The sequence below is a fragment of the Papio anubis genome, chromosome 11, assembly GCF_008728515.1.
Source record: "Papio anubis isolate 15944 chromosome 11, Panubis1.0, whole genome shotgun sequence".
NCBI lineage: Eukaryota > Metazoa > Chordata > Mammalia > Primates > Cercopithecidae > Papio > Papio anubis.
Genome location: NC_044986.1, coordinates 91,625,250 through 91,639,312, shown reverse-complemented (window position 1 = coordinate 91,639,312; position 14,063 = coordinate 91,625,250). Strand labels below are relative to the sequence as shown.

The 14,063-nt window shown below is 48.2% G+C and overlaps 1 protein-coding gene across 25 annotated transcripts in view; it reads right to left on the bottom strand.

Annotated features, from left to right (window-relative positions):
- Window positions 1–11,752, bottom strand: part of PARD3 (par-3 family cell polarity regulator) — a 711,028-nt gene extending 699,276 nt beyond the window's left edge. For 15 of the 25 annotated variants that reach the window (XM_009214245.2, XM_009214237.4, XM_021943964.2 and 12 more), the window contains exon 1: window positions 11,308–11,745. In XM_009214245.2, coding sequence (XP_009212509.2) covers window positions 11,308–11,427 — 120 coding nt within the window. In that variant the 5' untranslated portion in view covers window positions 11,428–11,745. Of the gene's footprint in view, window positions 1–11,307 lie in introns of all 25 variants that reach the window. The other 10 variants (XM_003903541.4, XM_003903539.4, XM_003903540.4 and 7 more) reach the window with 3 other exon arrangements.
- Between the last annotated feature and the right edge of the window lie 2,311 nt (window positions 11,753–14,063).

The window sequence follows — 14,063 nt, the reverse complement described above, 5'->3', positions numbered from 1 at the left end:
TGCAGTCAGCCAAGATCACGCCACTGTACTCCAGCCTGGGTGACAGAGTGAGACTCCATCTCAGAAAAACAAAAAATAAAAATAAAAAATAAGAATAAAGTTCAGGAGTTTATTAGTATTGCAAGTTTCCCTGGAAAAAATATTCCTGATAGGAAGTGTCTTCATAATTTAAAATATACTTATTTCATATTCCTCAACAGTACAACTGCTAAAATGCCACCACCTTCCAGATGCAGTAAAAAATAGTTATCAATCCAAATGATGCACTTAGAGATCTACTTGATCTGTTTTTGTTTTTTTTGTTTGTTTGTTTTTCTTTTTCTTTTTCTTTTTTGAGACGGAGTCTCGCTCTGTCGACCAGGCTGGAGTGCAGTGGGCGGATCTCAGCTCACTGCAAGCTCTGCCTCCCGGGTTCACGCCATTCTCCGGCCTCAGCCTCCCGAGTAGCTGAGACTACAGGCGCCTGCCACCTCACCCGGCTAGTTTTTTTTTGTATTTCTTAGTAGAGACGGGGTTTCATCGTGTTAGCCAGGATGGTCTCGATCTCCTGACCTCGTGATCCACCCGTCTCGGCCTCCCAAAGTGCTAGGATTACAGGCTTGAGCCACCGCGCCCGGCCTTGTTTTTTTGAGATGGAGTCTTGCTCGATCGCCGAGGCTGGAGTGCAGTGGCACAATCTCAGCTCACTGCAACCTCTGCCTCCCGGGTTCAAGCGATTCTCACTACTCAGACTCCCAAGTTGCTGGCGTTACAGGCGCCTGCCATCACACTCAGCTAAATGTTTTTGTATTTTTAGTAGAGACGGGGTTTCGCCATGTTGGACAGGCTGGTCTTGAACTCCTGGTCTCAAGTGATCTGCCCGCCGTGGCCTCCCAAAGTGCTGGGAGTACAGGCACGGGCCACTGCACCCGGCCAAGATCAACCTGATTTGTCTAGAAGATTTTTTTTCCAGATCTCTAACAAAATGGTAAAGGTACCAAATCCTGTGTTCAACATTAATGAATTTAGTGATTAGTTATATGCTGTGTGTACTCCTCCTTCTGCAGGTACTGCTGTCTGTAATAAAAGAAATTCAAGTTTAGAGTATAACCCTGCTGGGCAGGAATCTGGCTAACCATTATTCACATACGGCTTTGCACACCGGGTTTCAGCGTTATAAATGACACATTTTAAATGCATTTGTGGTATAAGAAAATACGTTCCCTGGAAAAGTTTTCTTTTTTCCTTTGTCCCTCAGACTTCTAAAGAGTTTATTTTTTAATTTTGGACTTAACATTGGACTTTAGAAGAAAGAATTAAAAACCTGAACTATAAAACTTTTCCAATTTGTATTGTCTATGTAAAAGAAATTGAACAAAAAAACCTAGTCTCATATATACCACCTACACAAAAACAACACTCCTCTCTTTGTGTGTGTGTGTGTGTGTTTTTTTTTTTGTTTTTTTTTTGAGACGGTCTTGCTCTGTCGCCCAGGCTGGAGTGCAGTGGGCTGTAATCTCGGCTCACTGCAAGCTCCGCCTCCCGGGTTCAGCCTCCCGAGTAGCTGGGACTACAGGCGCCCGCCGCTGCGCCCGGCTAATTTTTTCTATTTTTAGTAGAGACGGAGTTTCACCATGGTCTCGATCTCCTGACCTTGTGATCCGCCCGCCTCGGCCTCCCAAAGTGCTGGGATTACAGGCGTGAGCCACCGCGCCCGTGTGTTTTTAATATTAATACACATATTTTGATTGGTTAGCAATTTTAGGTTTTTGAGACATATATCAAGTTGTTTTCTTACGTGTTGAAGAAGGAAACACTGATTTTTAGTGTAGTCTATCTCAAAGAGGCTTTTTCAAACATATAAACACTATAATATAGATTAGTTTTCTAATCAAAAAGGGAAAGGCCGGGCGCGGTAGCTCACACCTGTAATCCCAGCACTTTTCGAGGCCGAGGCAGGCGGATCATGAGGTCAGGAGTTTCAGACCAGCCTGGCCAACATGGTGAAACCCCATCTCTACTAAAAATACAAAAATTTAGCCAGGTGTGTTGGCAGGTGCCTGTAAATCCAGCTACTCAGGAGGCTGAGACATGAGAATCGCTTGAATCCAGGAGGCAAAGGTTGCACTGAGACGAGACTGTGCCACTGCACTCCAACCTGGGCAACAGAGTGAGACTCCATCTCAAAAAAAAGAAGGGAAAAGCCAGACACTAGAAAAATATACATCTGAGTTCCAAAAACTTAAATCTTACAGTGTCTGAATAGTTAAAAACAACAAGATTGGGAAAATGTTGACTTGACTGTCATCTCTAAAATGACCTAAATTTATGCCACCATAAAACATCAACCCCAGAAATACACACATATGTGCATATATATGTATATTGTACAGTTCGTATCATGAAATATCATACCTCTATAATTCACAAGGGGAATTGTCTTAGTCACTTCTGACCATGATGTGATTTACATTAAAAGATATTTATCTTGAGACAATAAGAAATTCTGAAAGACACCCTAGACAAAATTTTTTTTTTTTCTGTTAGAGACAGAGTCTTGCTGTGTCACCCAAGCTGGAGTGCAGTGACACCATCATAGTTCGCTGCAATCTTAAACTCCTGAGCTCAAGCAATCCTCCCACATCAGCCTCCTGAGCAACTGGGACTAAAGATGCACACAACCATACCTGGATAATTTTTTTTTTTTTTTTTTTTTTTTTGAGACAAATCTCCCCATCGCCCAGGCTGGAGTGCAGTGTCATGATCTTGGCTCACTACAACCTCTGCCTCACAGGTTCAAGTGATTCTCTTGCCTCAGCCTCCCGAGTAGCTGTGATTATAGACGTGCTCCGCCATTCCCAGCTATTTTTTGTACTCTTAGGAGAGATGGGGTTTCACCACTTTGCCCAGGCTGGTCTCAAACTCCTGACCTTGTGATCCGCCCACCTCAGCCTCCCAAAGTGCTGGGTTTACAGGCGTGAGCCACCACACCTGGCCTATGCCTGGCTAATTTTTTAAAAAAGAGACGTGGTCTCACTATGTAGCACAGGCTGGGTCTTGAACTCCTGGCCTCAAGCAATCCTCCCACCTCAGCTTCCCAAAGCACTGGGATTACAGGCATGAGCCTTCTCACCCAGCCGTCCCTAGGCAAAATTTACCCTAACTCTCAAAAGCATCCATTTGACCTGGAGAGCAAGCCCCGTCAAAGTTGGGGGCGTGGGGGGATAGGCAAAATATTCTCACAGCATGGGTGGGAGGAGTAAGAGGTCCTGGACCCTGTATAACCCTCTGAAAAGCCACTGCACATCACTTATGGTGCTATGAGCACCAACACTAACCATGCAGAGCAGGAGTGCCTGCACAGCTCAGGGAACTAGCAGTGGGAGTCCAGCCCCGCATCTCTGAATATGAGAACATGGGGAAACAGAGGCTCACAGAGCTTGTAAGATTTGCCAAAGCTCAAAACTTCTGGAAGCCAAAGCCAAATGCTGGAAAGGCTGATCCATTACGTGCATACTTGGGGCATTCTCAACCTCCACTGCACAAAGGTGCTGGCGAGCTGGGCAGAAAGGAGTCTCTGGCTGAAGAACAATTGGTGAAGCCCTTAGAGGGGTAAGGGTTAGCACAGAGAGACCAGGGGACCTGAAGGCTCAGCAGCCAGGGGCTTACCAGACAGTAAACAGGACACAATGCACAGGTCTGAGAAAGCAGGGATTCCACACCGTATGGAAAACTCCTAAAAACAGCCAGTTTTCATTTGAAGTGTTTTGAGCATCTCTGATACACATATATATGTCATTTTATGAAATGCTCAGAACTATAAAATACCTAAAAATGGAGCATTGTTCATAGTGGCTTATAGAGCCTATTTTTCTAACATCTTTATTGACATATAATCACATAACCAAAAAATCCATCCATTGAAAGTATACACTTGAATAGAATTGTGCAATCATCACCATGATCTTAGAATATTTTCATCATCCCAAAAAGAAACCTCATACCCATTCACAGTCTTCATTACCCCAAACTCCCAGTCCTAGTGAGACACCACTCTGCTGTCTCTACAGAGCTACCCACTCTGGTCATTTTATAGGAACAGAATTATACAATATGTGGGCTTGCTGCTATGAACACTGATGTACAGTTTTTGTATAGACACACATTTTCATTTCTCTTGTGTGTTTGTGTGTGTGTATATATATTGAGTATATACAAAATATATACAGAATAGAGTACAGAGAGTACACACAAAATACACTCCGTTTAAGTGAAAAATAAATAAATAATTGATATTTAAAGTCACTTGGATGTGGAGCTTGAAATCTTATTTGCAGGGACCAATATGAGTTGATGGAGAAGAAAAGGAATACACAAAAGTAATATTTAAATGGCAAAAACCATGGAAAGATAGCAGGCCAGATGCAAGAAGGCACAGACCTATACAGGAAAGTTATTTTAATTTATTTATTAAAATTTTTACTTGTTTACTAAATAAGTTAAAACAAAGTTATTTTTACTTATTTGCTAAAATTTGGGCCAGGCATGGTGGCTCATGCCTGTAATCCCAGCACTCTAGGGGACCAAGGCAGGTGGATAGCTTAAGCTTAGGTGTTTGAGATCAGCCTAGCCAACATGGCGAGATGCCATCTCTACAAAAACTACAACAATTAGCCAGGCATGGTGGCACACAACTGTAGTCCCAGCTACTTGGGGGGCTAAAGCAGGAGGATCATTTGAGCCTGGGAGGTACAGGCTGCAGTGAGCAGAGATCACGTCACTTCACTCCAGCATGGGTGACAAAGTAAGACCAGAAGGATAGGGAGGGAGGGGAGGAGGGAGGAGGGGAGGAAGGAGGAGAAAGGGAGGAAGGAAGGAGGAAGGGAGGAGGAAGGAGGGAGGAGGGAGGAGGAGGAGGGAGGGAGGAGGAGGGAGGGAGGGAGGAAGGGAAGGAAGGAAGGAAGGAAAGGGAAGGAAGGAAGAGGAAGGAAGGAAGGAACTTATAAATAATGACTAAAAGACAAAATCAGTCACTTTATCCTGAACCAACACTATTTTGTCAGGTGCTTTTGAAAATTGCAAAACAGGTAAACTGTATGCATTTTGCAATCATCGAAATACCATTGACAGCCAGATGCTGGTAGTAAACAGGATGAAAGCATGCTGTGAACAGCGTACTCGGTGGAAAATTACGTGAAAATCAGCGGAAGAGTACAGGGTTCCTCTATGGGGAGGTAGAACCTCCCAGGACAGATGGAGGATTGGTCTGTGGGTTTGCATCTAAGTGAGACTTTAAATACTCCCTCCACAACCAATTCATCCATGTCTACCATAAGCCAAGAAGCGCTTCACATCCGCCAGATTCTCTCTGAGAATCTCAGATCCTAAACATTCCTACTTAGTCCTGGCACTCAGCCAAGCATCTCAACTGACGGAATCAGAGGCGCCAGACCAAGCATAGGTGTGTTCCAGGGCCAGATTCTCACACAGCCCTGGCCACCTGCCTTGAACCTCGCCCAAGGCGAACCCCAGGAGGGTCCTCTGCTTGATCTGAAAAACAAACTGAACTCCCTCAAGACAGCTGATACAAAAGAATAACTTCTAGGTACTCCAAACCTCACTAAATCTTAGTTTCCATTACAAGCTGTTTGTGCAGTATGTTAAACACACCAAACCTTAAAGTCCTTTAAATTCCCAAGTGCTGATGATAGTCCTCTCAGCGGAAGTGTATTTTTTGTGTGAGACCAGTTTAACATGTTGATTCTCAACTTTGTATTTACTCAACATTCTGACTGCAATGTGACAGACATGGGCTATTCACTAAGACTGAAGCTCAGCGACCCGCTTCAAGCATTTCACCCAGAGGGAGGAGGGGCACACGGATACACTTGAAAACCACACAGCACAGCCCAAGCATCTGAGTCGGTGTAGAAGCTACACCCAGGACGTCCCCAGGAGAGGCAGCAGGCAGGGAGAAAGATCCTCTAGCAGCTTGGGACAGACAGCCAGCCTCCCAGAGATGGCTGGCATGGGCTGAGACTCACGAATGAGTGCAAGGAGGGAGCAAACGTTCCAGGCAGAAGAAACAGAAAATGCCAGAACAGAGGCAGCTTAGTGTCTGTGAGTCCCGGGGGTGGAGCGGCTGCAGAGGGAGTGGCTGGGAGGCAAAAGGGGTCCCTACAGGGACAGGCTGTGCTCAGAAGGCAGGACTTGGAGAACGCGGGACAAAGGCGCTTCAGCACCAGAGGACAATGTGACTTGAATTCTAGAAAGATCAGCCTTTCAAAAATGTTCAGTTTCTTTTTCCTTTTTGAGAAGGCAGAAAATGTTAAAAATAATAATAAAGCTGCTTTCATTTCACTATTTTTATGCTCGCCTCTATTTTCTTTCAATCTCTGCAACAGTACAACTATTTTCCTAAAAGTTTCAATACGCTTGTAAATGAATAACATGCAGTCATACACACTTTCACAGAAAAATTCCATACCAACCACAAGATTTTTCATAAAAACCATGACTGTCATTATGTTACTAATCAACAGTCTCCCGCCACTAAAAAAGCACATTTTCAAAAGTTTCTGTCCATGGACTCAACTTTTTAAAAAACACAGGTCAAGCAACCCTAATTGAAAAATCCAAAATCCAAATACTCTAAAATCTGAAACTTTTTGAGCACCCACATGACGCCACAACTGGAAAATTCCACATATAAGTACTTAACACAGACTTCTTTTCAAGCACAAAAAGACTGCATAAAATTACCTTCAGGCTCTGTGTATAAAGGTACATAGGAAACATATATAAACTCTAACAATACATTAGACTTGGGTTCCATCTTCAACCTATCTCATTAGATATACAAAAATATCCCAAAGTCCAGAAAAATCCATAACACTTCTGTGGTCCCAAGTATTTTGGATAAGGGATGCTCAACCTGTAATAACAACAGGTTGCCATTAAATCACTCTAAAGTGATGTGCTTGGGGACAGAAGCCAGAGGCCCCAATAATCAACCTGTAATCAAGCCAACACCCGCAGCTTTTACTTCCTCAGCCCAAACACACATGCAACACACAATTTTGTTCTCCTGATTGTGGTGCTGCACATCATTCAATCTAACATTCTTACCCATCCTTCAATGAAATTACATGCTGCCTTTTTAAGTAAAGGGGAAAAATCCAAGCAGCAATAGTAGGACACTTGGGAAAGTTCCCAGGGTGTAAAACTGCTTGGTGGATAAAACATATTGGTCATTCCATTCATCTTTATGGAGTAGCTAGTATGGGCCGGGCTCAGGACTTCAGAGTTTCCCTCTCATCATCCTGTTCAATACTTACATTAACCCTGCCAGGGAATATTCCACTTGAGATAATGGGGCTCTATAGGGTTGGTGTACCCAAGGTTAAATGGCTTGTAAACCTAGGTCACCAAACCCGATCCAAAGCTCCCCTGCAGGCTGAGAGGAGGGCTTGAGGGAGGTGGAAGCAGACGGCAAAGGGGTTCCAGCACCTCCTCGCCCTCACTTTTGTCCTTCACTCTCTCCTTCCCCTTTTGGTCACTCAGCAACATTTATTTAGACTGAAATGCTAAGAAATTATCCATACAAACCTCAGTTGCTCAGGTCATCCTCCTAGAACTACTTGTTACCCTGACTCTTAGCTAAACGCCACAGTCCTTCCTACTGCACGAAGTCCCAGGGTCTTGCCCTGGCATTCAGTCCTCCTCAGTTTGATCCTGACCCCCTGGGCTGAATGCCTGAATTGCCTTTGTCCATACTGCCTTCCTGGAATGCCCTCCCTTTCACTTCTCAGAATCGTAGCAGACATTCTGCAGATTCACACACCTAGACGCCAACTGCAGACCTACAGACCCAGAGCCCATCTGCCCCTGCAGGCAGGTGCCTTACCCAGTTAGCAAGCACTCCCTATATCAAGGTCAGCCTTCCCACCAACCAAGCCCAGTTCAAATCCTAGTGACTAAATGAGACTCCCACACGCACCCCATAATGATAGTACCCACCTCCAAAATGCAGAAGCGATTACTGACTGTATCACACTGGTGCCAATAATGCTACCACCTACTGTTATTTACACTGCTATATATTCTTCCTGTCTCCTAGATTATACTTTTTTTTGAAAAGTGCACGAATTCAATCTTATATTTTTTTCATACAGCATGACTTTTTATACACAGCAGCCCTTCAACCAACCCCACACTTAGCGCTGCAGCTCAGCACTGTAATCACGGGTATCAGGTCGCAAGCACAGAAGAACAGATGCAGACACAGTCCATCCTCCCATCCTACACCCCCATGAGAATGGTCCATGTAACGTGGTTCCCAATGTCTAGCACCGCACTGTCCTCAGCAAGGCTCCTAATGCAGATGGGTGGATGAGGATGAAGAGCTATTCCCACTCATCAGTGATCACAACCACAAAAACATCTTTCATGAAAGGAAAAAAGAAATGTCACACATGACTAAGCACAAGCCTTCAAATATCTACTCACTGAGGACATGTCTAGTATTAAATCATGACATTTCACTATCAGAAAAATTGATTTGTGTAACCTGAAGAGAACACAGCCCAGATGCAATGCCAGAAAATTAGCCCCACCACACCAGAAAATGTTTACTGCAGAGAAAGCCTTGGTGATTTGAGAGTTGGGATCTTTCTCTTTTCCTTTTTATTTTTTATTTTTGGCTTGGTTGGTTATTATACAAAGCCATAAACATGATCTGCCCACATTTTTCCCCACAAGATGGAAGTTCATCACACCACATGTCACCTAGCAACCTAAACACCACTCCACAACTACCCAGCCACCCAATTCTTCATAAAGAATTTCTCTTGTTCTATTAGGCAATACCGGTAAGGAACAGAGAATAAAAGTTAAAACAGTGTTAAATACATAATATCACTTCCTCATCACTTAATATAGAATGGGAAAAGTAGTAAGAAAGACTGAAAATTAATCTCAATCATTGTCTAGCAATTTCAGAATAAAAACGAGAAAAAGGAGACCTAGAAGACACTCAAGCTCTGGCAACATGAGGGTCAACAGTCTTGGGATCCAATGATTGAACTTGGTATACTGCAAAGCCCCCGTTAAAATTCACCTACTGAACTCTAAGTTGTACTTAAAGAGCATGTAAGTGTTGGAACCCCTGACCCATCTCTGACCCTCCCTCTCATCTCCAACTCCCATGTCACTATCACCCTCCCTTCCTTCAGCTCACAGGCCCCCTTTTCTCTTTGTGACACCTTCCCAGACACCCGTAAGAAAACTGCACTCCCTTTTCTATGCCCTGTGAAACAACTACTGCTAATTGTTAATAACAAGGACCAGGTCTGTGACCAAGGCCCTGCGCTTTAGCCACCCAGCATCCCAGAGGCCCCTCTTCTCCCCACGTCAACACGAGCCCCTTCACCTGAAGGACTGCGCAGCCTCTTGCTCAGCCTCTCACAGCCAGTGGGTCCCCTAGATGTCCAGCACCAGAACAGTGCTGTGGACACAGTCAAAGCTTCAAAATTTCTGTGGAATGAATGCCTCAAACAACATTTGAACTACTGTCAAATAGGCAGTTCAACCTATGTCTGTTTTGTGCACGATGAAACATGGGACACAGTAGGTAAAACAATTTTAATCACATAAAATTAATAAAGTGAAAGAAAATGTCGATCACTCTCTCCCTATTCAGGAGCCTAGACATACTGCAGAGTGCATATTACTTTATTTCTCTTTCCTTGCACAAAGTATTTTGTTGGTTTCCAGAGTGCCTGAACAATTTGAGTACTCTTTCGGAACACTTAAAGCATAAACTGTCACACATAAACAACACTTAAAAAAGGTAAATGCCCATTGAGATGGTTTTCTTTCCCTTTGTCAGCTTTGCAAGATAAACAGGTGCCCAATTCCCACTAATTTTATTTGATTTTGAATAAAAGAGTTCAACCAACTGTAAGGAACATAACAGAGCTATTAAAGCCAATGTCTTCCATCCTTGTGCCGGGTTCCTAAACGTCCCCCAAAATTATCTTTAAAAGCCCAAATTTATGCTATTTTTTCCAGTGTATACTAAAAGCAAAACAGCAATCTAAAAAGCTTTTTATTTTTAATTTCTGAGAGAACTGAAGATGCCACCGGAGTACCCTGTGTACGCTAAATAGGGCTGACCAAGCCACTTTCCAACGTCATCTGCAGCCCCCAAGCCCACAGGGGCCAGGCCACTGTCGGGAACAAATGGGAAACACTGCACCGAAGTGAATGCACTCCCCACCAAAGAGGACTCTACTACAAAGGAAATATCCCCGGGTGCTTGGGAGAAACTTCAGCGTGGGCTGTTGTCAAACACAGACACAGTCCGTAAAATAATTTAACAAAATGCCTTTTCACTTCTGACACATAGTAGAGGAATGCTGTGAAGTGGAGACAATGTTATCACTACAGCAAGAAAAAGGGAAATTCACTCAACGGGAAATTCACTCAACTCTGAAGTCAGGCCCGGCTCCGCAGCCCAGCCACATGGAAGCAGCCCAGGATAGGTAGGAGCTGAGGTCCTCGCAGGAAAACTTTTCTTTCCGCGACCGTTTCAAGGTTGTGCTTTCCAGAGCCCAGCAAAGGGGATCAGCTCAGTAAATGCTCGCAAGCGAGTGCTGAGTGTCAGCGGTGGCCCTCCCGGGAACGCCTCCCCGATCCCAAGCCGGCTACTCCCCAAACCCTGCAGCCCCCGGACGCGCGCCCCTGCCCGCCCCTGCCCGCAGGGGACAAAGAGGAAAAGACCCCCCGCCGCGGTCCCGCCCCCGCCGGAGGAAGGGAGAGGAGACAGAAGGCTCGCAGCCCGCCTCCGTCGGGAGGGCAGTCACGAAACTCTCCACACACCAAAAGTTCCCAGTCCCCGGCCTGTGCCCGCGGGGCCTGGGAGCCGGGAGAGGCCTGGGGCTGGATTTCCCGGCCCGCGCCCCTGCGCGCTGGCTCGGGGCTTGGCTGGCTCTACAGACTCCGGGGAAGCGCCCAGGGCCGGCCTGTGCGCCGCTGCCCGGCTAGCCCCGCGCTCCTGAGGCCGGAGCTCCCGGGGAGTGGGGGATGGGGAAGGGGAGGGCGGGGGCCGCGGGACCCGGCTGGGTGCCCCCGAAGCTGCGCCCCGGCCAGCGCTGACAACTTTGGCGCCCGCAGCCCGGGGCGGGGGGCGCCCGCGAGGCCGGCCCGGCCGCACTTTCCCTTTCCCCGCCTCCCTGCGCCTCTCCTCCCCCTTCCAGGAAGCGCCATATTGATCCCGGCGCCGTCCCCGCCGCCGCCCCCTCCCCGCCCGCACCCCCGGCCCCTCACCTTGGCGATGGCCTTCCGGTAGCGGGTCACCGCCTGCTGGATGAGGCTGAAAACTTTCATGTGGCCGTCCCCGCACGGCACGACCACCCGGGTCCGTCCGAAGCACACGGTCACTTTCATGCCGCCGCCGCCGCGGGCGGGCCCGCGCCCCTCGCCGAGCACAGCCGGAGCAGCCGGGGCCGGGACCAGGGACGTTGGGCGCGGAGGAGCCGCGGGGGACTCGGACGCGCGGGCGGCTAGGGGCGAGGGCAGGCGGCGGCGACGCCGGGGGGCCGCTCAGCTCGCATGCCCGGTCCGGCCTGGCCACCCTCGCCTCGCCCGGGGCTCGCCTCGCCTCTCCCCGCCGCGGCGCCCGCAGCCTCCGGCCACCTGTTCGGCGTCTCGGCGCGCTTGCCGGCAGCGGCCCGGGGCTGTGTGGCGTTGGCGCTCGCTCGGGGCCGCTGGGGGAGGGGACGGCGCGAGGGGAGGGGAGGGGGAGGAGCAGGGCCGGGCACACAACACCGCGCACATGCGGCAGGGGGAGGCGCGGCCGGCTACCCGCGCGGGGCGGAGCGCACGACCGCAGCCCGCGCCCCCGCCAACGCCCTCCGGAGCCGGCCTCCCTCCGTCCCTCCCTCCCTCCCTCCCTCCGGAGGCTCGGGACCCCTGGTCCCACCGCCAACCCGGGCAGGCGGCCATCTGCCCCCACCAACCGTGGCCCGGGCGCCCCCCAGCCCCCTTCACCCCGCCCGCCCAGCACCCTGCAGGGCTGCGCTCGCCCCTCCTCGGGGACGCCCCTTCCACGCCTCCAGAGGTCTCCACGGAGCCCCCCCCCTTCCCTTTCCTTTGTCACTTTTAATCCCCTTCCTTGGACTGGAGGGTTTCGGGTGCAGGCGCTCCCGGGGAAGGCAGTTTTTGCTCAGCGCGGCGAGTCCCCTCCTCATCGCCACGGAGGCTCCAGCCCGAGCCTCTCTGCCCTCGGGGACTCGAGCCTGGGGCTTGCTCCGCTGGGTTTCTGCCCTGCCCGCTCCCTAGCTCGGCTGCAGGGTCGGGCAGCGGCAGTTCTGCCTGAAACGCAAAAATTAATAGTCTGTTCTGGGGACGCAGTGGGGAAGCTGTGAGCGACCGGGCGTTTTTCAGAGGTCACTGTTTACCTTGAAGTTTCCTGTTGACCCTCCGCTGACCCACCCACTTAAATAGATTAGACCTTAAACATCGCAATTCTGATACATTTATTTCTTTCAAGTTCTGCAGCATAAGCAATCCTAACGCGAATCCGTGAACAGCCTATTCTGACGCCGCGGAGAAATCTCACGCGGGAATCCCCACGGTGTGCCCGCGCTTAACGCAGACGCCTGAACCCCGAGGAAGGCTCCAACTCCGCAATGAGTGACATGCGGGCTTGAGAAGTTCTGAAGGAACGTGATCCGAGTTAGGGAACGTAACTGAAGCTCATTTTGTCTTAGTTATGGACTATGATTCCTTAATAAACGTAAGAATGACAAATGTCAGCAAAGAGTGGTCCCTGTCCCAAGCCCGTTCCAGACTATGTGAAATTCTTTTTTGCCAGTTATTTCCAAGGGACGTGAAAGCAATCAAGCTGCCCTGGGTTGGCGCAGAACTTGAGCACTTAGAGCTGGAAGAGCTGGCGATTGACCATCCATCCCATTCCACCTCCAATCTTAAAACAAGGAAACAAGACACGAGGTTCGTCCGCTTGCCACACTCCCTGCGCTTTGCAGCACCACAGCTGCCCCAGCATAGTGCAGTTTCTCCTAGGAAACATTGCCCTTCCTCTCCTCTCCCAGCCCTGGACCACCACTTTCCACCACCTGTCCCAGCAAATCAGTGCAGTGGTGCTAGCCCCATCTTACTCCAGGACATTGACCAAGGGCCAAAGTCACTTGCCCAAGGCGGCAGAGAAAGCTCAAGCAAGGCAGACCCAGAAATAGTCTAGGTTTCCCTCCTTCCACTCAGTCATAGGAAAGGCTCCTCCTACTGCTGTTTGGCTGCAGCACTAGACATTTCTACCCACTAATTAAGTTTGTGACCACGATGACAACAACTGTTGCTGTGGGCTTTTTGCTTCTTACATAGATACTTGGATCCACAACAACAATTACTGATAATTATAGGTGTTGTTTCTGTTTTTATGCATTGGAGGAGTGTACTACTAGTTTAGAATGTGTACTAGTTTATTTTATTTTGTTTTGTTTTAATTTATTTATGTATTTTTATTTTATTTATTTATTTTGAGACCAAGTCTCGCTCTGTTGCCCAGGCTGGGAGTCTGAGGCAGCAGTGAGCTAAGATTGTGGCAGTGATCTTGGCTCACTGCAACCTCCGCCTTCTGGGTTCAAACGGTTCTCCTGTCTCCGCCTCCCAAGTAACTGGGATTATAGGTGCCCTCCACCACGCGCAGCTAATTTTTGTATTTTCAGTAGAGACAGGGTCTCACCGTGCTGGCCAGGCTGGTAGATCCGCCCACCTCAGCCTCCCAAAGTGCTGGGATTACAGCGCAAAGCCACTGCGTGGCAGAGAATGTATACTAGTTTACATGCTATACTAGTTCAGAGGGGTATACTAGCTTGAGTATAATAAATTAGAGTGGGGCTTTCTCAAAATAATTCTAATCGAAAGTCATTTTTCAGTAATAACCAGAGTACATAGGACATCATACAGATCTAGGTTCAGATCCATATTCGGCCATTTACTAGTGCCTTAGACACAACTCTCACTCTTCCTCCAGCCTGTCTTATTAGCTGAAAAGTAGAGAA